Below are 27,292 nucleotides of genomic sequence, written 5' to 3' on the forward strand. Positions count from 1 at the left end.
AAGCCAGGGAGGAGATTGCAGAGCCTTTGTCCTTGATCTTTATGTCGTCTTTGTCGACAGGAATAGTGCCGGAAGACTGGAGGATAGCAAATGTTGTCCCCTTGTTCAAGAAGGGGAGTAGAGACAACCCTGGTAATTATAGACCTGTGAGCCTTACTTCGTTTGTGGGTAAAATGTTGGAAAAGGTTATAAGAGATAGGGTTTATAATCATCTTGAAAAGAACAAGTTGATTAGCGATAGTCAACACGGTTTTCTGAAGGGTAGGTCATGCCTCACAAACCTTGTTGAGTTTTTTGAGAAGGTGACCACACAGGTGGATGAGGGTAAAGCAGTTGATGTGGTGTATATGGATTTCAGTAAGGCGTTTGATAAGTTTCCCCACGGTAGGCTATTGCAGAAAATACGGAAGTATGGGATTGAAGGTGATTTAGCATTTGGATCAGTAATTGGCTAGCTGAAAGAAGACAGAGGGTGGTGGTTGATGGCAAATGCTCATCCTGGAGTTCAGTTACTAGTGGTGTACCGCAAGGTTCTGTTTTGGGGCCACTGCTGTTTGTCATTTCTATAAATTACCTGGAAGAGGGTGTAGAAGGATGGGTTAGTAAATTTGCAGATGACACGAAGGTCGGTGGAGCTGTGGATAGTGCGGAAGGATGTTATAGGATACAGAGGGACATAGATAAGCTGCAGAGCTGGGCTGAGAGGTGGCAGATGGAGTTTGATGCGGAAAAGTGTGAGGTGGTTCACTTTGGAAGGAGTAACAGGAATGCAGATTACTGGGCTAATGGCAAGATTCTTGGTAGTGTAGATGAACAGAGAGATCTCGGCATCCAGGTACATAAATCCCTGAAAGTTGCCACCCAGGTTAATAGGGCTGTTAAGAAGGCATGAAATGAAATGAATGAAAATCGCTTATTGTCACGAGTAGGCTTCAATGAAGTTACTGTGAAAAGTCCCTAGTCGCCACATTCCGGCGCCTATCCGGGGAGGCTAGTACGGGAATCGAACCGTGCTGCTGGCCTGCTTGGTCTGCTTTAAAAGCCAGTGATTTAGCCTTGTGAGCTAAACCAACCAACCACCACACCAGGCATATGGTGTGCTAGCCTTTATCCGTAGGTGGATTGAGTTTCGGAGCCACGAGGTCATGCTGCAGCTGTACAAAACTCTGGTGCGGCCACATCTGGAGTACTGCGTGCAGTTCTGGTCACCACATTATAGGAAGGATGTGGAAGCTTTGGAAAGGGTTCAGAGGAGATTTACTAGGATGTTGCCTGGTATGGAGGGAAGGTCTTACGAGGAAAGGCTCAGGGACTTGAGGTTGTTTTCGTTAGAGAGGAGAAGGCTGAGAGGTGACTTAATAGAGACATATAAGATAGTCAGAGGGTTAGATAGGGTGGACAGTGAGAGTCTTTTTCCTCGGATGGTGATGACCAACACGAGGGGACATAGCTTTAAATTGAGGGGTGGTAGATATAGGACAGATGTCAGAGGCAGTTTCTTTACTCAGGTCTCGCGATCTTTGGGGTAGCTTCGGAGCCGGGAGTGCAGGAGGCGAGAGAGGCCGGCATTCTGGCCTTTGCGTCTGTAGTAGCCCGGCGCAGGATTCTGTTACAGCGGAGGGATACGCGGCCCCCGAGTTCGGAGGCCTGGGTCAACGACATGGCTGGGTTCATCAAGTTGGAGAGGATGAAGTTTGCCCCGAGGGGTCAGTACAGGGGTTCTTTCGGTGGTGGCAGCCCTTTCTCGACTTCCTGGCGAAGGGGTAGAGAGTGGTCGGTCTCAGCAGCAACTTGGGGCGGGGGGGGGGGGGGCGGTTTTGGGGATTGTTAGGGGGTTTGTTTTTGCAGCGGTGGGTTTGCTATGTTGTTATTTTTTTTCTTGTATTGCTGTTGGCTTTTTGTTATTATTTATTTTGGGGGGGGGGAGTTATTTTCTTGTGTTGGTGTGGAAACACGCCTTGTTTGTTTTAAATTGTGGGGAGAATTTGTTATTGAAAAACATTAATAAACATTTTTTTTTTAAATGGGAGAACCCTTATTTTTAAACTGTGCCTAATCCTAGTTCTAGATTCTTCCATGAGAGGAAACAGCCTCTCAGCATTTACCCTGTCAAGCTCCCACAGATTATGTTTCAATAAGATCACCTCATTCTTCTAAACTTATAGGCACAATCTTTTCTCCTCAGACAAACCCTTCAGCCCAGCAATCAGCCCAATGAACCTTCTCTGAACTGCCTCCATTGCAAGTATATCCCTCCTTAAGTAAGGTGATCAAAACTGTACACAGTAGTTTGGTTGTGGTCTCACCAATGCCCTGTACATTTGTAGCAAGACTTACCCACTTTTATATTCCACCCCCCATGCAACGAAGGCTAACATTCAACTTGCCTTAATTACTTGCTGTATCTGTATTCTGACTTTGTAATACTGTACAAGGACACCCAGGTCCCTCTTTATTACAGCATTCGGCAATCACACTATTTAAATAATATTCTACAATATTGATCACATTCCTAACTGGATTATCCAACTGTTACTGAGGGAATAACGATCCCTGGGTAAAATACTTTTGGGGAATAAGATAGCTTGTTTTTCTATGCATGACCCAACATGCACAGTTTTACTTCTCGTTGCCTATGCAGTATTTTCTCAAATCCTGACAGCTTTTATGGCACACAAACAACAGAGACAATTCACACGTATTCAAAACTGCATTTAATACAACATTCAGACTACACTCCTTTAGGGGAGGAGGGGCACAGTGGAGAAGGGATATAAAGTTCAGCACAAAGTACAAATAGTTCACACTAGTACAATAATTATAAATTTAAATCAGTCCCAATGTGCAGTTTTATTAGTTTTATATAAAAAGAAAGCATATTAAATTAAAGCTCATATCTGGTGAAACAATATACTGATCAGACCATCTCCATCTATTTTATAATTTTCTACATAAATAGAACTTTTATATTACAATTACTTCTTCATATATAAATATTATACATATTGAAAGTGTCTAACCAGTTTCTTCAGATAATTACACCAACATTTGTAACCATCTGAAAGCTACAGTATATATTAAGTGAAACAAAAAAATGTGAGCTGTTGCATTTCTGAAATATACATGAGTGGATCATGAATGTGGAATAAACACAACATTGAGGGTCAACACTTGAAGTTAATTCAAAAGTTACTTTTTCTCTTCCAAAACTCTCAAACATCAATAAAACTGTGAAAAACCTAAATAGACTCAAGTTGCCGTCGCACTTTTTGTTCAGCACGTCTATCTAGCGCCCTTTGTCTAAACAGAACAATGATGGCAAAAATTACCCCCACCAAAACCACAATTCCTTCGAACCTCCAGAACTTCAGCTCTTCCATTTCATCTGAACGACAGCTACAAAAAGGTGGAAATGGAAGAAATATTAAAGTTTTATATATATATATATGTTAATAGATTATTTCCCAAGATCAACATTGAAATCTACTTGGTTAATGAAACATACAGCAGTGACGTTTATACAGAATTCAAATACAACCTTGAGAATATATGAGAGTGCACAATGCAGCCCCTTTCTGCATTTCATAGTACAATAAAACAACTTAAAACAAACTTAGCAGTGAAAAACAAGTCCCAAGTATGGGGTACCTCTACGATATAACCATCTTAAACAGAATCTTCCATTAAATCTGTGGTAAACCACAAAAAAATGTATTTTGTCCCTCTGCAGAATCTGCTACGTACAGATCCCAAAAGCAGCCAACAAACTAAAGTCGTAGAATTAGCCAATTCAGTCAAGTAATATTACACTTCATTGGGAATAACCCCACGACAACACCTTTACTCATGTAGAGTATTTAGTGTAATAAACATGGCAAGATTCTTCACAGGAATGCAGACACAAAATAACAGCAAGCTGAAGCAGGAGCTACCAAAGATACGTGACTAAAATGTTGGTCAATGAGGCAGATGTTACAAAGTAAACTGAAAGGAGAATAGTGTCGAGGATTAGGGGAAGAATTCCAGATCTTGGGCAATTGAAGGTACAACAGTGACTGCATGAGGGAAGGAAATTGAGGATTTGTAATAGGCCAGAGATGGAGGAGCTTTGCTCTTGGAAGGGTGAGTGAATTTACAGAGATAAGGCAGGGGGTAAGGCCCTCAAGAGGTGTGAAGACAAGTAAAATCTCTGGTAGACCAGGATCCAATTTAAGTTAGCAAGCACAAAGATGACAGGTAAATAAGATGTTGTGAGTTAGGACACAAACAACAAAACTTTGGACATTTATGGAGAGTATTGAATAGTCAAGTGTGAAAGGAACAAAAGCATGGATGAGAGCTACAGCAGCATTTGGGCATTGACACGGCTGGAGAGGGTTACATCATGAAAGAGAAGTCAGTCTTTGAGATGAAGATATACGGTTGGATGCTTCACTCAGGGGCAAATAGGACATCAAGGTTGGAAACAGCCTGGTTCAGCCAGAGGCAGTGACCAGGGAGAGAATGGAATCTGTAACAAAAACAGAAAATACTGGGCAATCTCAGCCGGTCTGACAGCATTTGTGGAGAGAACAGGGAGCTAACGTTGAGCCTAGGTGACTATTTGGCAAAGACAGAGAGAGCTAGAAATGGGGTCAGATTTATACTGGAGCCGGAGTGGTGAGGAGGGGCCAGCTATAGGTGGAGATTGACAAAGATATCAAGGACAGAAGACAAAAGGAATGTAAATGGAGGTGATTAAGGCTAGGAAGGGTGCTGATAGTGGCACACAGATTAGAATGTGTGAATGGCATTACAAAGGTGAGCGGTGTGTCAAAGAGCAACTAGGAACAGATGACCCAAGTGGGGTGAGGGAGGGGGAAACAATGGTGAGGTGGAAACAGATCAATGGTAAAAATGAAATGAAATTGATAGAAATAAAAACGGGGAGAAGGCAGAGGAGAGAGTTCACAGTTCGAAGTTGTTGAACTCGCTAAGTCCAGAAGGCTGTAACGTGCCAAATCGGAAGATGAGGCGCTGTTCCTCCAGTTTGCGCTTGGCTTCACTGGAACACTGCAGCAGGCCAAGGGCGGACAAATGGGTGTAAGAGCAGGACGGTGAGTTGAAATGTTAAGTGACAGGAATGTCTGGGTCTTGGTTGCAGATGTTCTGCAAAGCAGTCAACCAGTCTGCTTTTAGTCTCTCAAATGTACAGTAAACCACATTGGGAGCAGCAAATGCAATAGACCAGATTGAAGAAGGTGCCTCACATGAAAAGAGTATTTAGGGCATGAGATGGTGAGCAGGGAGGATACATAGAAGATAGAAGCACGAGGAGGCCTTTTGGCCCTTCAAGCCTGCTCCGCCATTTACCATGATTATTGATCCCAATCGCCCCAAGTGCTATATCTAGCTGTCTCTTGACTCTATTCAATGTTTCAGCATCAACTACTTCCTGTGGTAATGAATTCCACGGGATCACCATGCTTTGGGTGAAGAAATGTTTTCTCATCTCTGTCCGAAATGGTTTACCCTGAATCCTTTACCCTGAATCCTCAAACTGTGACCCCTCGTTCTGGACCCACCCACAATTGGGAAAATCTTCCCTGCATCTACCCTGTCTAGTCCTGTTAGAATTTTATAAGTCTCTATAAGATCCCCCCTCATTCTTCTTAACTCCAGCGAGAGCAGGCATAACCTAGTCAATCTCTCCTCATATGACAGTCCCGCCATCCCTGGAATCAGTCTGGTAAACCTTAGCTGCACCTCCTCAAGAGCAAGAACATCCTTCCTCAGAAAAGGAGACCAAAACTGTACACAATATTCTAGGTATGGCCTCACCAAGGCCCTGTATAATTACATCAACACATCCCTGTTCCTGTACTCGAAACCTTTTGCAATGAAGGCCAACATACCATTAGCCTTCTGCACCTGCATGCTTACTTTCAGCGACTGGTGCACAAGCACACCCAGGTCCCGCTGCACACTCCCCTCTCCCAATTTACAACCGTTCAGGTGGTAATCTGCCTCACACTTATCCAAATTATACTGCATCTGCCAATGATTTGCCCACTTGCCCAACCTGTCCAGATCATGCTTTAAGATCCCTGCATTCTCGTCACAGTTCACCCTCCCACCCAACTTGGTATCATTTGCAAACTTTGTGATGTTATATTTTGTTCCGTCATCCAAATCATTAATATATATTGTGAATAGCTGGGGTCCTCAGCACCCCACTAATTACTGCCTGCCAATTTGAAAAGGACCCATTAATCCCTACTCTTTGTTTCCTCTCTGCCAACCAGTTTTCTATCCACCTCAATGCATTTCCCCCCAATCCCATGAGCTTTAATCTTGCACAATAATCTCTTATGCGGGACATTGTCAAACGCCTTCTGAAAGTCCAAATATACCACATCGACTGGCTCCCCCTTGTCAACTGTACTAGTTACATCTTCAAAGAATTCCAACAGGAGGAGGTGGAGGGGCAGGTGTTACACCTTCTGCGATTGCATTGGGGGGGGGGGGGGTGTTGGAGGTGATGGAGGGAAAGGTCCCTGCAAAATGCTGACAGGGAGAATGAGGGGATTATGTGTTTGGAGATGGAATCATGCTGGAGTTGGCGGAACTGGTGAACTATGATACTTTGAATGCAGAGGCTGGTGATGTGAAAAGGGACAAGGGGGACCCTATCCTGGTACTGTGAGGGAGGAGAGGGCAGAGGTGCGGGAGATGGGTCCAACATAGTTCAGTGCCCTGTCGACCACAGTGGGTGGGAAGCCATGATTAAGGAAGAATGAAGACAAGGAATCTGTGGCTGAGAATGGTGCTTGTGGCAGGAACTGAAGATAATGTCTTCACACTTCCTAATCTTTAACCAAACAGTGGTGTGTTTGACAGAGGCAGTGACAAACTAGAGCCGGCTGTCATAAAGCACACTAACACCACCCCAAAATATTCAGCATGGATGAATTCCTAATCTTGACAGGAAAACCTAGGACTAACCCCCCAACCTATCCCCCTAACCCCACCTAGGGGCAATGTCGTATAGCCAATCCACGCACCTGAGTCAGTCAGTGGAGTCTTAAGCAATCATAATAATCTATATTAGTGTCACAAGAAGGCTTACATTAACACTGCAATGAAGTTACTGTGAAACTCTCCAGGTTGCCACATTCCGGCACCTGATCAAGCACACTGAGAGAGAATTCAGAATGTCCAATTCACCTAACAAGCACGTCTTTCGGGACTTGGGGGAGGAAAATGGAGCACCCGGAGGAAACCCACACAGACATGGGGAGAACGTGCAGACTCTGCACACAGTGACCGAAGCTAGGAATCGAACCCGGGTCCCTGGCGCTGTGAAGCAACTGTGCTAACACATCAACTTTCAACGGCGAGTTAACAAGTCCTTGTCCGAGATATTCTTCTATTTCTAATTGAAGCACTTCTTCCCTGATCCAAATTTATAAACTTATACATTTCTTTGTCAATAGATATCTTGTTAATAGATACGTTAAGAAAAATCCTAAAATAAATTCCATATGTTTGGCACCGCCTCACGGATGAATGCTTAAATGTTGCACCCATAAATGATCAATTTCATAGAATCCCTACAGTGCAATTCGCCCCATCCGAGTCTGCACCGACCTTCTGAAAGAGCACCCTACCTAGGACCAACCCCCACCCTATCCCCCCTCACCCCACCTAGGGGCAATGTAGTATAGCCAATCCACCCAACCTGCACATCTTTGGACTGTGGGTGGAAACCGGAGCACACGGAGTAAACCCAGCCAGACATGGGAAGAATATGCAAACGCCACACATTCACCCGAGGCCAGTATCGAACCCGGGTCTCTGGCGCTGTGAGGTAGCAATGCTAACCACTGTGCTACCATGTTGCTATTTGATCCTAGAGATTGCAAAATATTAATCATCATGATATACAGTAATGTAACATTTCTTGGGAGATGTTTCGCAACCATGCAACATTTTATCTAAAGAACTGCAATCTTAGATTATTCTTATGAGCGCTAATCCATAAATATATTTTACCGATACCAATATAGAATATTTTATTTTTTTAATATAAATTCAAGTACCCTTATTCTCTTTTGGCAATTTACTGTGTCAAATCCACCTGCACGTCTTTGGGCTATGGGGGTGAGGCCCATGCAGACACGGGGAGAATGTGCAAACTCCACACGGACAGTGACCCAGGGCCAGAATCGAACCTGGGTCCTCAGCGCCGTGAGGCAGCAGTATTAACCACTGTGCCACCAACTCCAATATAGAATTTAACATGACAATTTCAAAAACACATCATATGTATTCACTGAATCATGGAATGGTTACAGCACTGGAAACCATTTGGCCCTTGTCTGCTGGCATTCTACAATAGCACTATTCAGTTGCATTTGAGTGCTCCTTATAATGTCCCTCTCTTTAGTTCAGCATCCAAGATATTGTTATTATGCCCCTGTGGAACACCATGGGAGATTTAGCTGCATCAAATTGAAAGTACTTTAGAAATGTAAGTTGCTGATCTTGTATGCTCCAACTTAAGATCTTTTTCCTTACATTCAAGATTGTCAATATGCTACTTGTTTTAAATTATTTTTTCTCAGCTGATAGGGTCACAAAAAAGACTGGGCCATAGTACCACAGCTTTGTGTTTGTCAGGGCTTCACAACATTATACATCCATTACTCACCATAAAATGGTAGGGGAAATGCTTATAATAAACTCATGCAACCAATGCAACTGAACACCAAATACAACATCCTGCCTTTTTACCATAGCCCTGCAAATTGTTCCTCATTATTTTCTCTTGGAATTCACTTCAGCTGTGAAAAATGTTCCAGTTAATTATTTATCAGATCATGGACCAAGTTTCCCAACTAAACGCTAATTTAATCAGTTAATTTTGCATTCTAATCATACAAGCAATGCAGGTTAAATCATAAACGTTATAACGTGCTACAATTTTCTTCCCCCACATTCTTTCACTCGCCTCTTCACACCCATGCAGTTGCCTACAGTTAACATAGCAAAATAGATAGCAGAAATTAGTACAGTTATCACATCAGTAAAGCAAAACAAACTTTAACCTCAAAGTCAACTGTTTCATAGTAGTTAATATATTTAACATTGCCAGAAACCCATCAGTTTTCTCACCAATAAATTAAGCATCATAATGCATTTTAAATTATGAAGGGGCTGAGATATGTGAATCGAGAGAAGATACTTCCACTTGAAAGTCCATAACTAAGGGTCTTAAATGCAAGATAGTTGCTAATTCAGAACTTTACCCAGAAAATTATGGGAATGTGAAATTTGCTACCACGAGTATAGACGTATAGATACATTTAAAGGAAAGCCAGATAAGTAGATAATGAAGAAATGTATAGATATATATGCAGATAGGGTGAAATGAAGCACGGTGGGAAGAAACTCATGGAGCCTAACCGGTCAAATGGTCAAACGTTGAATGGCCTGTTTTTGTGATGTATATTCTATGTAATTACATGCAATTTCTATAACTTCAAAAAGATTAGATTCTTATAAAAGATACATGGGTTGGAGGGAGGTGAAAGGTTATCTGTGAATACACTTGTATGTATAAAAAAAAAGTATTTTGGGAAACAAAGTGACATTTAATAAAGTCAAAGGCTAGATAATTTTGAAGCATTAATTATTTGTAAATTTGCAATCTTGGTATCCATTTCAACTCTAAACTGAGCTTCCACCCCAAGGGCTAAATCGCTGGCTTTGCAAGCAGACCAAGGCAGGCCAGCAGCACGGTTCAATTCCCGTACCAGCCTCCCCGAACAGGCGCCGGAATGTGGCGACTAGGGGCTTTTCACAGTAACTTCATTTGAAGCCTACTTGTGACAATAAGCAATTTCATTCATTCATTCATTCACATCTTCTCAAATCCACTCCAAAGAAAGACCCACCTCCAACCCTACCTCTGCCCATCTGCTGCTGGCATTACTTATACACCTCCAAATTTCATTATTCTTGCGTGCTTCTGACCAGTCTCCCATCCTGCAACTTTATCATCCATAATTCAGCTGTTCATATCCAATCCTACAAGAAGTCCTGGTCACCCATCACGTCTATCCTTACTCATCCACTTTGGCCAAATGTAAAATGGCCATCCTCATATTTAAATTCATCCACATCCTTATCTGTTCTTTTCTCTGCAACATTGTCCAGCCCTACAACCAGCACAGAACACACTGACCTGTGCAAGCCCCCTCCCTCCCTCCTTGCCACCTAGGCTCCATTCAGACTGGAATTTCCCTATCAGTTCACCTCCCCTTCCTCCTTTCAGATCTCCCTTAAATTTGACTGAAATCCCCTCCCCCTCCTAATATCTTCTCTTTAGCTCAGCATCCACTATTTTGTTATTGTACTTCTGTGAAGCAACATGGGTGGTTAAGTCGCTGATGTTGTAGGCTCCAACTTAAAATCTTTTCATTTTCTTAGCAAACAGGATCGCCAATTTATTGTTTGCTTTCAATTTTTTCTTGGCCAACACGGTCACAAATTGGATCCGAATACTGCAGTTCCAAATTTGTAAAGGCTTCACAACATAATCCATAATGATTCACCACAAATGGTAGGTGACTTAAACTCCTACACTCAAAGTGGGGGGGGGGTCACGTGATGTAGATATTTGGGTAGCTGCGTTTCCTTTGAGCTCTGATGCTATTCTAATGTAAATCCTTTCATTTACCGTTTTCATACAGCTCACTTTCAGTTAAATGGGGAATGAAAACTCCATAATATGTCCCTAAATCTTTGGCCGAACTCTAGTCAAAATGCAGAGAAATGTGAAGAAAACCATTGATAAGATCGATCAGCTGGAGAGGTATCTGTTCTTTAATTTGGCGACTGAATCAGCTCTTGATCCAGTACTTTTTTTTTAATGTATTTTTTAAAATCACAAACATGTATTAAAGCAGGTTACAGCCAATAAACATCCCGGGAAGCGCACTTCCAAACAGTCAACTATACAGTCTGTACAAATCTTTTCCTCCTTTTCACCCTCGACCCCCCCCCCCACCCCTGCGACGAACAGCTCCTCAAACACGGTCACAAACATCCCCCACCTTTTCTCAAACTCCCCTGCTGAGCCCTTTAACTCATACTTTATCTTCTCCAACTGCATGAAGTCGTACAGGTCATCCAACCAAGCCGCTACCCCCGGTGGCAATGCCGACCGCCACTCCAGCAAAATTCGCCGCCGTGCAATCAGAGAGGTGAAGGCCACGACATTGGCCTTCCTCTTCTCCATGAGCTCCGGCTTCTTTGAAACTCCAAATATCACCACCAAAGGGTCGGGGTCAACTACCTGCTCTACTACCCTGGCTAAGACTGGCTAACAATCCCGCCCAGACTTTTCGCAACCCCAAAACATGTGCGCGTGATTCGCTGGCCCCTGCCCACACCTCACATTCATCTGCTACCCCCTGAAAGAACCCACTCATTCTTGCCAGAGTCATACCACCTTAAACTGTATCGGGCTCATTTTTGCACAAGAGGAGGTCCCGTTTACCCTTCGCAGTGCCTCACTCCATACTCCCCAATTGCTCTCCCCTCCCAACTCCTCTTCCCATTTCTCCTTGATCTTCATCACTCACTCACCTCCCTGTTCCCCCAGCCACTTGTATATATCCCCAATTCTTCCCTCCCCTTCCACATCCTGAAGCAGCAGTCCCTCCAGCAGGGTGTATCCCAGCAACCTAGGGAACCCCCTCCAAACCTTTCGCGCACATTCCCCAACCTGCAGATACCTGAACTCACTACCGCTCGGCAGCTCTACCCTCTCCCTTAGCACCTCCAGACTGGCAAACCCTTCCTCCAAATACAGATCCTTCACCTCGACTCGCCCAACTTCCCTCCACCTCCTGCACACACTGTCCATCACCCTCCAGTTTAAACCCATGATTCTCGCACAGCAGCGTTAGCACTGACATCCTTTCCATCCTAAAATGTATCCTCAGTGATTCCATATCTTCACCGTGGACTGCACCACGGGACTCCCTGAATACCTACTCGGAGCCATCGGCAACGCTGCTGTCACCATAGCCCTCAAACTAGACCGCTTACAAGATTCCTCCTCTATCCTAAGATCCTGTACTTTCAAAGGCATGTGGACTGATGACTGCTAATATCATTAAGGTCATTGGTGAGAGACTTTGTCTATTAGCACAAAACATCAGTGCCATTCGAACTGCAGAATACTGAATAAAGACTTGACGAAGCTGGGGAGTGAGTTTGTTGTGGAAAATGCAACTTCCTCAGTAGAGGCCCATTTACAAGCTCTCGAAAAACAGTTGCTCACAATGTCGGAACATTAGAGAACCGAGGCCAGAGGAAAAATGGTTGGATTATTGGTTTACCAGAGGGAGCTGAGGGTAAGCTCCCAGTTAAATTATTTGAGAGCTGGCCACTACGTTTTCCTCAACACAGAAAAAGTCATGCGCATTAAATTGGAAAGGGCACATCGATCACTTGTTCAAAGGCCCAGGAACAATCAATGACCCCAGGCCATACTTGTGAGTTTCCAAAACTTCAAAAATAGTCAAAAAGAGATGGAAGCAGCTGGACGTAATGGGACTTTACTCTTTGATGGATCAAAAGTCTCTTTCTGTCAAGATTTTTCAGCGGTGGTACAACGGAGCCGTAAGGGTTTCTTTGAAGCAACAGACGACTGAAGGCCATCGGAGCACAGTACGCTCTACTGTATACAGCCATACTGAGGGTAGCATTTAATACTCTGGCTAAAGCCATGGCTTTCCATGAATTCCATGGGAGACAATAATTTTGGTGCCTCAACTGGCATTTGTGAACAGGCTGTAGTTGATTATAAAGTCTGGACTTCATCCCTTGTGTGTATGTGTATGTATATATATTGTATTTATCATTCTGACAGAGATGGGGACGACAGTGTGTATGGTATTTAAGAAATGCTGCGAGTCGTAAATTGGATGATTAACATTTTTCAATGTTTTCAAAGGGATATGCTTTGCAGATTGTATGATACTCAGGTTGTATGAGAAATTTATTTTTTCCTTTTGATATATATACTTTTAATTTTGTACATTTTGTTTCCTTCTCTCATTATGTTAAATATGTGTGGCACTACTGCTGAGTTGAGCATGTGACTTTGGTTTGAGTAGACAAGGCTAGATTACAGAGATGGCACCTCGTTCTTTTTTTATTTTTCTTTCTTGAAAAGAGAGGCTCTGTGTCATAAATATGGAATGTATATTTGGTTAGTTAAACAAGGCCTCACATATCAGTCTCCTGCAATCTTTTTTACAGAGTAAGTAATGGCAGTGGCTACACTGAAAATTTGCACGTGGAATATATGGGGATTCATCATCTTAATAGGAAAAAGAAAATGGCATTTTTCCTCAAAAAGGAGAAGGCTGCGAAGCTCTAATGCAAGAGATTCCTTTGGACAACAAAGAACATCTGAAATTGAAGCAAGAATGGGTCGGACAAGTGGCTTCTGCCTCATTTTCTACTAATAGCCAAGAGGGTGTGATTTGCAATTTTGATTAATAAAATGTTGCCATTTAGACTTGAACTGCATGGAAGGGGAAGATATGTGATTATCAAAGGAATATTGCATAGGGAAAGTATTTTAATAATGAATGTTTATGGTCCTCCCAAGCTATTGTCCTGACTTTACGGATTTTGCTGAATTGCAACGACAAATTCATTGAATGGAAGGGACTTCACCTGTCACCTAAATCCTTTGATTGACAAGCTTCCTCTAACTAGAAATGCACCGACACAACAGGCAAAGTGTTGTATGTGATGAACTAGGATACCTGGATGTTTGGAGAATATTAAATCCTAAGGACACAGAGTTCACTTTCTTCCCTGTTCCTCACCAATGTAATACCAGGATTGGTTTTTTTTTCATGCCAAAAACAATATTACACAATTTTGATCATGCTCCAGTCTTCCTGGAATTTTCATTCATTGAGACATATCTGTAAACTAGATTGTGGAGATTTAACATATCTCTGATTAAATATCACAATTTTATTTCTTATTATAAATTGGAAATAGGCCTAAAGTCAGTCTCTTTCAGAAGTCAACCCCTCAATCCTGTGGGAGATTTGCAAGGCTTTTACAAGAGGATTGGTAATTTCTTATATGACCAATAGAAAGCGCTAAATGCTTGAGACAGTGTCAGTCATAGATGTCGGTGACTGTGTGGATTTTGCACTTTCTCCCCGTGTCTGCGTGGGTTTTCTCCGGGTGCTCCAGTTTCCTATAAGACCGTAAGACATAGAGGCAGAATTAGGCCACTCAGCCATTCGAGTCTGCTTCGTCATTCAATCATGGCTGATATAGTTTTATAAAATGTTTGTGGACCTAGTGGGCCCCTTGCTGGTGCGGACACTTAATGAGGCGTGGGAAGGGGGGACTTTGCACCCGACGATGTCGCGGGCGCTGATTTCTTTAATCTTAAAGAGGGACAAGGACCCCCAGCAGTGTGGTTCATACAGGCCCATATCTCTCCTTAATGTGGATGCCAAGGTGCTGGCAAAGATCCTGGCCACCAGGATAGAGGACTGTGTGCCAGGTGTTGTACACGAGGACCAGACAGGTTTTGTGAAGGGAAGGCAGCTGAACACGAATGTGTGGTGGTTGCTGAATGTCATCATGATGCAGGCGATTGAGGGGAGGCTGAGATAATGGTGGCGCTGGATGCGGAGAAGGCCTTCGATAGAGTGGAGTGGGGATACTTATGGGAGGTGTTGGGGAGGTTTGGATTTGGTGAAGGGTTTATTAGATGGGTGAGGCTGCTATATGAGGCCCCGATGGAGTGTGTGGCTACGAATGGGAGGAGGTCGGAGTACTTCCGGCTTTACCGAGGGACCAGGCAGGGGTGCCCCCTGTCCCCCTTGTTGTTTGCATTGGCAATCGAGCCGTTGGCGATGGCGTTGAGGGATTCAGGGAGGTGGAGGGGTTTGGTGCGGGGTGGGGAGGAACATAGGGTATCGTTGTATGCTGATGACCTGCTACTGTATGTGGCGGACCCGGTGGGAGGGATGCCGGGGGTGATGGAGCTGCTAGCTGCGTTTGGGACCTTTTCAGGCTATAAATTAAATCTAGGCAAGAGTGAGGTGTTTGTGGTGCACCCTGGGGACCAGGAGGAGGGAATTGGTAGGCTCCCGCTTAGGAGGGCAGGGGAGAGTTTTAGGTACCTGGGGGTGCAGGTGGCCAGGGACTGGGGGACTTTTCACAAGCATAATTTCACCAGGCTTGTGGATCAGATGGAGGAGGAGTTCAAGAGGTGGGACATGCTGCCATTGTCGTTGGCGGGGAGGGTGCAGTCCGTCAAAATGACGGTGCTTCCGAGGTTCTTGTTCCTCTTTCAGTGCCTGCCCATCTTCATCCCCAGGGTCTTCTTTAGGAGGGTGACTAGCAGTATTTTGAGCTTTGTGTGGGCACATGGGACTCCGAGAGTGAAGAGGGTTTTCCTGGAGCAAGGGAGGGATAGAGGCGGGCTGGAGCTGCCCAACCTTTTGGGGTACTATTGGGCGGCCAATATGTCAATGGTGCGTAAATGGGTGATTGGGGGGGGGGGGGGGGGGGGGGCGGCGACGTGGAAAAGAATGGAGATGGCGTCTTGCAGAGGTACGAGCCTGGGTGCCTTGGTAACGGCGCCGTTGCCGCTCTCTCCTAAGAGGTATACCATGAGCCCGGTGGTGGCGGCGATCCTAAGAATCTGGGGACAGTGGAGACGGCATAGGGGGGAAACAGGGGGCTCGATGGAGGCTCCATTAGGTGGAAATCATCGGTTCATCCCGGGGAACACTGATGGGGGATTTAGTGGGTGGGCATCAGTAAACTGAGGGACCTGTTTATTGGCGGGAGGTTTGTGGGCCAGGGGGAACTGGAAGATAAACTTTGTTTCCCAAGGGAACATGTTCAGATACTTGCAGGTAAAGGCGTTTGCTAGGCGACAGGTTGAGGAATTCCCTTTGCTCCCCACGCGGGGGGCGATGGACAGAGTGCTTTCGGGGGTGTGGGTCGGAGAGGGGAAAGTGTCTGACATTTATAAGGTAATGCAGGAGGTGGAGGACTCGTCAGTGGAGGAGCTGAAGGCTAAATGGGAGGGGGAACTAGGGGAGCAGATAGAGGACAGGACTTGGGCCGGTGCCTTGGAGAGAGTCAACTCTTCCTCTTCATGTGAGAGGCTTAGTCTCATCCAATTCAAGGTGCTGCACCGGGCCCACATGTCCGGGACTAGGATGAGTAGGTTCTTTGGGGGTGAGGACAGGTGCACCAGGTGTTCGGGGAGTCCAGCGAATCATGCCCATATGTTTTGGGCATGCCCGGCACTGGAGGAATTCTGGAAGGGGGTGGTGGGGACGGTGTCGAGGGTGGTTGGATCCAGGGTCAAACCAGGGTGGGGACTCGCGATTTTTGGAGTTGCGGCGGAGCTGGGAATGCAGGAGGCGAAAGAGGCCGGTGTCCTGGCCTTTGCGTCCCTAATAGCCCGGCGGAGGATCTTAATGCAGTGGAAGGATGCGAGGCCCCCAAGTGTGGAGACCTGGATCAGTGACATGGCGGGATTTATAAAATTGGAGATGGTCAAATTTGCACTGAGGGGATCAATACAAGGGTTCTATAAACGGTGGCAGCCTTTTCTGGAATTCCTGGCTCAAAGATAGGTATCTTGGTCAATAGCAGCAGCAACCCGGGTGGAGTGGGGTATTCTTTATTATTGTTTCTATTTTTCTATGGTTATGTAACTTAACATTGTGTTAATTTAAGTTGTTAATATGTTTTGTTGTTCATTGAGGATGGGCGAATGTTTATGACGGCTATCATTATTGTTATTGTTGGTATTTTATTGCGGTTCGTTATATAAATACAAAATTTTTCAATAAAAATTATTTAAAAAAAAAAATCATGGCTGATATTTTTTTCCATTCCCATTCTCCTGCCTTCTCCGCATAACCCCCCATCCCCTTATTAATCAAGAACCTATCTATTTCTTGTCTTAAAGAGACTCAGTGATTTGGCCTCCACAGCCTTCTGCGGCAAAGTGTTCCACAGATTCACCACCTTCTGGATGAAGAAATTCCTCCTCATCTCTGTTTTAAAGAATCGTCCCTTTAGTCTGAGATTGTGCCCTCTGGTTCTAGTTTTTCCTACAAGTGGAAACATTGTCTACATGTTCACCCTGTCCAGGCCTTGCAGTATCCTCTAAGTTTCAATAAGATCCCCCTCATCCTTCTAAACTCCTACGAGTACAGACCCAGAGTCCTCAACCATTCCTCATACAACAATCTCTTTATTCCGGGATCAATCTTGTGAATCGCCTCTGGACCCTTTCCAAGGCCAGCACATCCTTCCTTAGATGCAGGCCCAAAACTGCTCACAATACTCCAAATGGTGTCTGACCAGAGCCTTATACAGCCTCAGAAGTACATCCCTGCTCTTGTATTCTAGTCCTCTCGACACGAATGCTAACGTTGCATATGCCTTCCTAACTGCTGATTAAACCTACATGTTAACCTTAAGAGAATCTTGAACAAGGACTCAAAGAGTCAGTCAATCCTCTATCCATGCCAGGATATTATCCTCAACACCATGGGCTCTTAGTGCAGCACCTTGTCAAAGGCCTTCTGGAAATGTCCAATAGTTCTCCTTTGTCCAACTTCTTTGTTACCTCCTCAAAGAACTCGAACAGATTTTTCACATATGCCCTCCCTTTGATAAATCCATGCTGACTCAATCCTATTTTATCATGCATTTCCAAGTACTCCACAATCTATTCTTTAATAATGGATTCTAAAATCTTACCAATAACCAAAGTCAGGCTAACTGGCCTATAATTTCCCGTCTTCCAACTCCCTTCTTAAACAGTGGTGTTACATTAGGCACTTTCCAGTCCTCTAGGATCCTCCCTGCCTCCAGTGATTCCTGAAGATCATCACCAATGCCTCCACAATTTCCTCAGCTATCTCTTTTAGAACCCTGGGGTGTAGTCCATCCCATCCAGGTGACTTACCCACCTTCAGACCTTTCAGTTTCCCCAGAACTGTCTCCTGAGTGATGGCCACTGCACTCACCTCTGCCCCCTCATTCTCCTGGAGCTCTGGCATCCCACCGGTTTCTTCCACCATGAAGACTGATGCAAAGTAACTATTCAGTTCCTCTGCCATTTCTTTTATATTACTTCTACAGCCTCATTTTCCAGTGGTCCAATGTCTATTTTTGCCTGTCTCTTACCTTTTATACATAGAAAAAAAACTCTTCCTATCTTCTTTTATATTACTAGCTAGCTTACACTCTTATTTCATCTTCTCCCCCCTTATTGCTTTTTTAGTTGTCCTCTGGCTTCCCACTAATCCTCGCCACTTCCCTCATCAGCCATGGATGCCTTGTCCTCCCCTCAGCAAGTTTCCTCCTCCTTGCGATGAATTTATGTTGTGCCTCCCGAATAACCCCCACAATTCCTGCCATTGCTGTTCCACTGTCTTCCCTGCTAGACTCCTTTTCGAATCAACTCTGGCCGGCTCCTCCGACAGTCTAAAGATGTGCAGGTCAGGTGGACTGTCTATGCTAATCGCCCTTAGTATCCAAAAAAAGGTTAGGTTGGATACAGGGATATGGTGGAGGTGTGGGCTTAAGTAGGGTCCTTTTTCCAAGGGCCGGTGCAGACTCGATGTGCTGAATGACCTCCTTCGGCACTGTAAATTCTATGATCTATGTACTATAGATAAAACTTGCTGAATCAGAAAGAGTATATTAAAAATCCTGACCATTTGACATTGAAAGAAATTACTGCAGTTCCACCAGCTTTGAATTCCCTTTTGACTCAACGTGCTCAGAGGAGTATAACATTTGCAAACAAAAACTGTATGAATTTGGAAATAAACCAAGTAAATATTTAAGCTCTCCTTACAAAGAAGAAAGCAGACTCTTGGACTATTTTTCATGTATTGGATTCAAAGGGCAATAGAAGGGTTAAGACAGGGCGGCACAGTAGCACAATGGTTAGCACTGTTGTTTCACAGCACCAGGGTCCCAGGTTCCATTCCCGGCTTTGCTCACTGTCTTTGTGGAGGTTGCACGTTCTCCCCGTGTTTGGGTGGGTTTCCTCCGGGTGCTCAAGTTTCCTCCCACAAGTCCCGAAAGACATGCTGATAGGTGAATTGGACATTCTGAATTCTCACTCAGTGTACTGGAAAAGGCGCCGGAATGTGGCGACTAGGGGATTTTCACAATAACTTAATTGTGGTGTTATTGTGTCCTTGTGACACTAATAAAGATTATTGTTATATTAATATGGCATTTAAATGTTTTAATGCCAGTTTATATAAAACCAATCAATCTGAAGATGCAGTAATACATACAAAGCAATTCTTCTTTCTTTGAATTCCCAACAATTCCTGAAGACCAGCAGCCGACCTTAACACCCTCATTTCTAAAAAAGTATTATCTGCTTTAAAAGGTCTTCATTCTGGTACGGATCCAGAATCTGATCATTTTGAAAATTAATTTTCTAAAGAATTCAAAGATATGCGAAGAGAATCTGTGATTGGTACGTATAACCATTTTTTTCCAGAAGGGCAGCTACCTCAGTTTCTTAGAGAAGCAAATATTTCTCAATTTTGAAAACAGGCAAAGTCCAGAAGATTGCCGCTCCGATGGACCAGTCTCGCTTTTAAATGTTGATCTGAAATTACTTTCTAAAATACTGCCGTAGTGTCTAGAAAACATTCTTCCTTTAACTATCCAGGGGATCAGACTGGGTTCATAAAAGGCCAAAAGGATTATCCCATTATTTACATCCATAAAGTGCAATTTGCATTCTTGGACCTCTTTACCTCTATCATGAATGGGCAGGATAGCGCTGATTAAGATGAATGTATATTAGTGTGCACGGTGGCACATTGGATAGCACAGCTGCCTCGCAGCTTCAGCGATCCAGTTTCAATTCTGACCTTTGGTGACTGTGTGGAGTTTACACATTCTCTGGGTCTCTGAGTTTCGTCCGGGTGCTCCAGTTTGCTCCCACAGTCAAATCATGTGCAGGTTCAGTGGAGTTATGGGGATAGGGCAAGGGAATGGGCTTAGGTAGGGTGCTCTTTCAGAGGGTCAGTGCAGAACCAGGAGGGCCAAATACCTCCTTCTGCACGGTAGAGATTCAGTGGATTATCAAGGTTGCTTTACCTTCCACAGATGATACCACACTGTCATGTGCGAGTACCTTTAAGAAATGAGTGTTTGTCAGATAGCTGCAGCGACGTCAGAGAGTGGGTGGAGCTGGGCTGTCTGTCTTCCAATTTCACTTTCAATAGGCAGCTACAGGGTGTGTTTAGTTTCATTTTGAGAGCTGGATAGCTGCAGGAAAAGCAAGCAGCTGTATAAGGATCTCTCTGCAATCTAAAGACTGTCTCCAGATCATTTGGGTGATTTCAAAGTGATAACTGCCCTCAGTAGTGAATTTAAACCTGATCTCGGTGTTAAAATGGGTATTTTGTCTTATGGATGTTGCAAGGAAAGATTAAGGGTTACTTCTAGAATATTGTATCTCTGAGGATGATTGGTGCTGATAGTTGTGCAGATGTTTACTATGGGTTTATAAAGTGTTAACTGGTTTCATAAATAAACAGTTTTAATTTAAAAGTACTGTCGATTTCTGTTGCATCACACCTGCAGAGTGGGCCCGTGTGCTCCCAATAACCACAATCTATTAAAAGTTGTGGGTCAGGTGAACTCCATGATACACTTTGGGGTTCTCTAAACCCTGGCCCATAAGAAATTGTGGGCTTCTCCGGGATAAAAGTCTATCTATTGGATTGGCTTAGAAAACTTTACGACAGTTAGGAGTGAGCATATTGTGGGTGCTTTTCAGGTGTGGTATTTCAGTTTAAGTAGGGAGTGTGTAGTGGACAATGGCTCTTTCAGAGGCTCTGAGTTTTTGGGGGTGGAGACGGTCACACGGAATACCTTACAAACAGAGACAAAAAATAGGCTTTTAGATTTGGCAAAAACATTGCAGTTAATATTACCTGACAGAATACAAAAAGAAGAGTTACTTACGGTGCTAGCTGAGCATTTAAAATTGCCTGAGATACAGTCTGACTCATTAGAAATGGCAAAATTCAGTTACAAATAAAGCAACATGAACATGAAAAAGAATTAAAGCAGCTTGAATACGCAATGAGAGAAAAAGAAAGAGAAAGGGAGGTACAGATCAGGGAAAAAGAAAAGGAGAGAGGAAAGGGAAAAGAGAGAATTTGAACTTCAGAAAATGGCCATGAAACATGACAGTCAGTTAAGATTGGCAGATGTAAAGGGAAACGTAAACTTTGAGGATAGTGATGAGGATACAGAGAAAAAGCGTCAAAGTCAAAGGCTTAGTGGGGATCTATTTAAATATGTCCAAGCATTGCCAAGGTTTTATGAAAAGGAGGTGGAAGCCTTTTTCATTTCATTTGAGAAGGTAGCTAAACAAATGAAATGGCCACAGGAGATGTGGGTATTACTGATTCAAACAAAGCTGGTAGGTAGGGCGAGTGAAGTGTTTGCATCACTACCGGAGGAGGTATCTAGAACATACGAGGAGGTGAAAAAATCCATCTTAGGTGCATATGAACTAGTGCCTGAAGCCTACAGACAAAGGTTTGGAAAATTTAAGGAAAGGACCTGGTCAAACATACATGGAGTTTGACAGGATCAGAATAATTTTGATACAAAAGAGAAAATGCTGGAAAATCTCAGCAGGTCTGGCAGCATCTGTAGGGAGAGAAAAGAGCTAATGTTTTGAGTCTGATGACTCTTTGCCAAAGCTAACAGACAGAGAAAGTGGGAAATATTTATACTTGGAGTGAGAATGAAAGATGAGTCAGAGCCACAGAAACCCAGGGAAACCGGGTGCTTATGGCCACAGAAACCAAGGGGAAAGAGTGCTAATGGCAGTCCCCAGAGAGAACAAAAGGCGTGAAAGGCCAAACAGCAGAGAAACTAACATCAGAGGGTGAACTGTAGATATGGGGGAGGGAAAGGGGAAGCAAAGAGGAGAAAGGGTAAGGAAAGGTGGATAAGATCGGGGAGAGGTTAATATATATTAAGAAAGACAAGTAAGAAAGACAAGTAAGAAATAAATGGTAAAAGACAGTTAAAATGAAATGGGATGAAAACAAATAGGTTGAGTTGAGGTAGAGCTAATCATCTGAAGTTGTTGAATTTGATGTTGAGACTGGAAGGCTGTAGCTGTAATTTTGATAGGTGGATAAGTGCTTTCAAAATAGGCCAAACGTATGAAGCTCTCAGAGAAATTAGACTTTTGGAGAAATTTAAAAATTCAATTCCTGATGTAGTAAGAACTCATGTGGAAGAACAGAGGGTTAAAACTGTGAGGTTAGCAGTAGAAATGGCAGATGATTATGAATTAGTTCATAAATCAAAGCTTGATTTCCAACATCAGTTTCAGCCTGTAAGGGATAGAAAGTGGGGACATGAGAAATACTCAAGTGGTAAAGGTAAAGGTGATCTGATGGGAGATAATAAGGGGAGTGTACCTCAGATTAAAAAATAAATCCAGGAGGGTGGAAAAGAAATGAAAAGTTTCAAATTATTTCACTGTAATAAGCTAGGCCATGTAAAGTCACAGTGTTGGTGGTTGAAGAAAGCACTGGGAAGGCTGATGTGGTAAAACAGGATAGGACAGTGGGGTTTGGTGGTAAACCTAGCCAATAATGAATTTGGAAAAACCCAAATCACTTTCCTTGGCGATACAATCGGACAGACCCGAATGGTCCTACAGGATATTGGGGAGTTTCCAATACCCTCGACACAAAGGGAAATAATGCGGTTTCTTGGCATGAGTGGATTCTATCGGAAATTTGTGCCCGACTTTAGCAGTGTGGTTGCTCCACTGACGGACTTGCTAAAGAAGCGTAGCAAATTTAAATGGACAGCGGAGTGTCAACAGGCATTTGACTGCCTGAAAGCTATGTTAACCACTGCTCCTGTGTTGGAGAATTACAAGGGGCCCGGTGATCAGATTCAACTAAAGTATCTGACTTTAAAGAGAAATGCCGAGGCGTAGAGAAATGGATGAATCATGCAGAGACCTTCTTGTCCAAAGAGACTGTCAATCAATAAGGATTTCAGTTGAAGGAAGAACTAAAATGGACTATGTTATTATAAATGTTTGTGTGTTTTGTTTTCTTAAAAAAACGTATATTCACTGTCAATATTTCTTAAAGGAAAGTGGAAAGGTGAAAAATGAAACCATCTTGAAGTTGATGGATTTCTTTTTCTTGGGGGGAGGTGTCATGTGCGAGTACCTTTAAGAAATGGGTGTTTGTCAGATAGCTGCAGTGATGTCAGAGAGAGGGTGGAGCTGGGCTGTCTGTCTTCCACGTTCAGCAGGCAGCTACAGGGTGTGTGTTTAATTTTGTTTTGAGAGCTGGATAGCTGCAGGAAAAGCAAGCAGTTGTATAAGGTTCTCTGCACTATAAAGACTGTCTCCAGATCATTTAAGTGATTTCAAAGTGATAACTGCTCTCAGTAGTGAATTTAAACCTGATCTCGGTGTTAAAAGGGGTCTTTTGTCTTATGGATGTTGCAAGGAAAGATTAAGGGTTACTTCTAGAATATTGTATCTGTGGGGATGATTGGCGTTGATCATTGTTAAGATGTTTACTGTGTGTTTATAAAGTGTTAACTGGTTTCATAAATAAACAGTGTTTTAATTTAAAAGTACTGTAAAGCTCTGTTGCATCACACCTGCAGAGTGGGCCCGTGTGCTCCCCATAACCACAATCTATTAAAAGTTGTGGGTCAGGTGAACTCCATGATACACTTTGGGGTTCTCTAACCCTGGCCCAAAACATCATATAGAATGTTACTATCGGCTAAGGTGTTGAAGGAAAGCAATACGGGTTTAGCTCCTTTATATGGAACAAAAGAGAGCTCCACTTAAACTGGCCAAATTGCAACTTCCAAGTTCAAAAGGGGGCTTTGGTGTGCCAAATATAAAATTATATCAGCGAGCCTCTATCTTAGATTTATATGGGAATGGATGAGGAGGACCACACTTTCATCCATTTGGCTTGATACTTACTGAGGTTTGTCAGGCTAAATATTCTTTACAAACCCTTTTGCTTCTTACACATTGTAAGACACTATCAGGCAGATGTGAGAATTAAGAGCTTGGAAGATGGTTCATGATTTGAAACAAACATCTTTGATAACGTCTGCTCTGATTTTGAAACCTGGAATGATAGGGGACTTGATTGGTGGATCTGTTTCAAGGGCCTTCCTTATTATCTTTTGATGAACTGTGTAAGCAATGGCCACCAAGCTAGCTGGGCGGGCTAGCTCACGGAAGCACAGTGGGGGCGGGGCGGGTGCATATGTTCAGTTTATTAAAGGGGTTGGGTTCCAGAGTGTTGTTACTTGGGGTGGCGGGGGGGGTAAATGTTCTGCTGACAAGGGAGAGACTTGGGCTAAGGGACAGAGAGGAGGTTGGGGTCGGAGGCTGCCTGGGAGCGGGCCGGTGGTGACGCGGAGCATGGGCTGGAGGCGGCCCAAAAAAGGGGATGACTGATCAGCGTCACGGCAATGAGCCCCCCAACTAGGCTGATCACCTGGAATGTTCAAGGGTTAAATGGGCTGGTCAAGAGGGCACGTGTGTTCGCACATCTTAGGGGACTAAAGGCGGACGTGGTAATGTTGCAGGAGATGCACCTTACAGTAACTGACCAGATTAGATTGAGGAAAGGCTGGGTCAGTCAGGTATTTCACCTGGAACTAGACTCAAAGACTAGAGGAGCTGCGATCCTGATCAATAAGCAGGTGGTGTTTGAGGCGGGTAGAATAGTCTCGGATGTGGGAGGTCGGTACATTATGATCAGTGGGAAACTGGAGGGGGTGCAGGTGGTATTAGTAAATGTGTGCGCCAAATTGGGATGATGTGGAGTTCATAAAGAGGATGCTGGGGAAGATACCGGACCTGGACTTGCATAGGTTGGTCATGGGAGGGGACTTCAACACGGTTATTGACCCTGGCTTGGACAGGTCAAGCTCGAAAACAGGCAGGGTGCCAGCAATGGCAAAGGAACTAAAAGGGTTCATGGAGCAGATGGGGGGGGGGGGGGGGGGGGGGGGGGGGGTGGATCCATGGAGAAGGGGTTCTCTTTCTATTCACAAGTGCTTAAAGTGTACTTCCGGATTGATTTCTTTATTTTGAGCAGGGCTTTACTGGCAGGGGTGGTGGACACAGGGTACTCGGCGACCACAATCTCAGACCATGCTCCGCACTGGGTTGACCTGCAGGTTATTAAAGACAGTAACCAACACCCGCACTGGAGGTTAGATGTGGGACTTTTGGCTGACGAAGGGGTGTGCGAGCGGCTGAGGAAATGTATTCAGAACTACCTGCAGGTCAACGACACGGGGGAAATTTCGGCAGCAGTGGTCTGGGAAGCACTGAAGGTGGTGGTCAGAGGGGAGCTGATCTCGATACGGGCCGATAGGCAGAAGGTGGACAGGGCAGAGACGGACCGACTGGTAAAGGAGATACTACAGATCAATAGGAGGTATGCGGAGACCCCAGAGGCAGGGCTTTTAAGAGAATAGCGGAGGCTACAGGCGGAGTTCGGCTTGTTAACCACAGGGAAGGCGGTGGAGCAGCTGAGGAAGGCAAGGGGGGCGATTTATGAGCATGGAGAGAAGGCCAGCAGAATGCTTGCAGAGCAGCTTAGAAAGAGGGAAGCAGCCAGGGGATAGGGAAAGTAAATGACGGAGATGAGAACCTGGTTGGAGATTCAGCAGGGGTGAATAAGGCATTTAGGGATTTCTACAGTAGGCTGTACAGGTCGGAACCCCCTTAGGGGCCGGAGGGGATGAGGCACTTCTTGGTAGGGCTGAATTTCCCAAAGGTGGACGGGGAGCTGGGAGAAGGGCTGGGGGCACAGGCCACAATTTCGCTGATTCTGAAGTGGGACAAGAACCCAGAGCTGTGTGGGTCCGACAGCCGATATCCATGTTGAATGTGGACTCCAAATTGCTTGCCAAAATTTGGTCCTCCCGGTTTGAGGATTGTGTTCCGGACGTTATTGGGGAGGACCAGACGGGGTTTGTTAAGGGTAGGCAGTTGGTGGACAATGTAAGAAGGTTGTTAAACGTCATCATGATGCCCCCGGAAGTTGGGAGGTGGAGGTAGTGATCGCAATGGATGCAGAAAAGGCTTTTGATCGAGTAGAATGGGAATATCTGTGGGTGTTACTGGGACGGTTCGGATTTGGACGGGGCTTTATTGACTGGGTCAGGTTGCTGTCTCAGGCTCCTGTGGCAAGCGTACGGACGAATAGGACAACATCGGACTATTTTAGACTGCACCGGGGGACAAGACAGGGTGCCCCCTCTCCCCACTCCCACTGTTGTTCGCGCTAGCTATAGCGCAGTTAGCAATTGCTCTGAGGGCCTCAAGGGGCTGGACCGGGGGGGGGGGGGGGGGGGGGGGGGGGGGGGGAAGAAAGAGAGCACAGAATCTCGCTCTGTGCAGACGACCTGCTTCTGTATGTATCGGACCGAATAGAGGGGATGGAGGAAATCATAAGGATTCCAGGGGAATTTGGCCGGTTGTCAGGGTATAAGCTAAATATGGGGAAAAGAGATGTTTGGAGTCCAGGCGAGGGGACAGGAAAGGCGATTGGGGAGCTGCCATTTAGATTAGTAGGAGGAAGCTTTAGGTACCTAGGCATTCAAGTGGCACGGAAATGGGACTGGCTGCATAAATTAAATCTGGAATGACTAGTAGACCAAATGAAGGACTATTTTCGGAGATAGGACGCGCTTCCGTTGTCACTGGCTGGGAGGGTGCAGACGGTGAAGATGACGGTCCTCCAGAGATTCCTGTTTGTATTTCAATGTCTCCCCATCTTTATTCAGCGGCCCTTTTTTAAACGGGTCAACAAAGTGATCACTGGCTTCGTTTGGGTGGGCAAGTCCCCGTAAATAAAGAAGGTAATGCTGGAGCGGAGTCGGGGAGAGGGTGGACTGGCGCTGTCAAATTTTAGTAACTATTACTGGGCGGCGAATATAGCCATGATCAGGAAGTGGGTGGTGCAGGAGGGGTCGACCTGGGAGCATATGGAGGCTGCTTCATGCAAGGGCACCAGTCTGGGGTCGTTGGTAACTGCGCCTCTGCCATTCACGCCGGCACGGTATTCCACCAGCCCCATGGTGGTGGCAGCCCTGAGAGACTGGGGGCAATGGAGGAGACATGTGGGAGCAGAGG

General features: G+C 44.7%; 1 protein-coding gene across 1 annotated transcript in view; it reads right to left on the reverse strand.

The window, feature by feature from the left end:
* Window positions 1-2,691: 2,691 nt before the first annotated feature.
* The window catches only part of jtb (jumping translocation breakpoint), a 36,805-nt gene continuing 12,204 nt past the window's right edge, over window positions 2,692-27,292 (reverse strand). Inside the window, exon 4 of the mRNA XM_038803885.1 lies at window positions 2,692-3,396. Within this exon, the coding sequence (XP_038659813.1) occupies window positions 3,240-3,396 (157 nt within the window). The 3' untranslated portion in view covers window positions 2,692-3,239. The remainder of the gene's footprint in view (window positions 3,397-27,292) is intronic.

This window comes from Scyliorhinus canicula, chromosome 8, assembly GCF_902713615.1.
Source record: "Scyliorhinus canicula chromosome 8, sScyCan1.1, whole genome shotgun sequence".
In the NCBI taxonomy this organism is placed as follows: domain Eukaryota; kingdom Metazoa; phylum Chordata; class Chondrichthyes; order Carcharhiniformes; family Scyliorhinidae; genus Scyliorhinus; species Scyliorhinus canicula.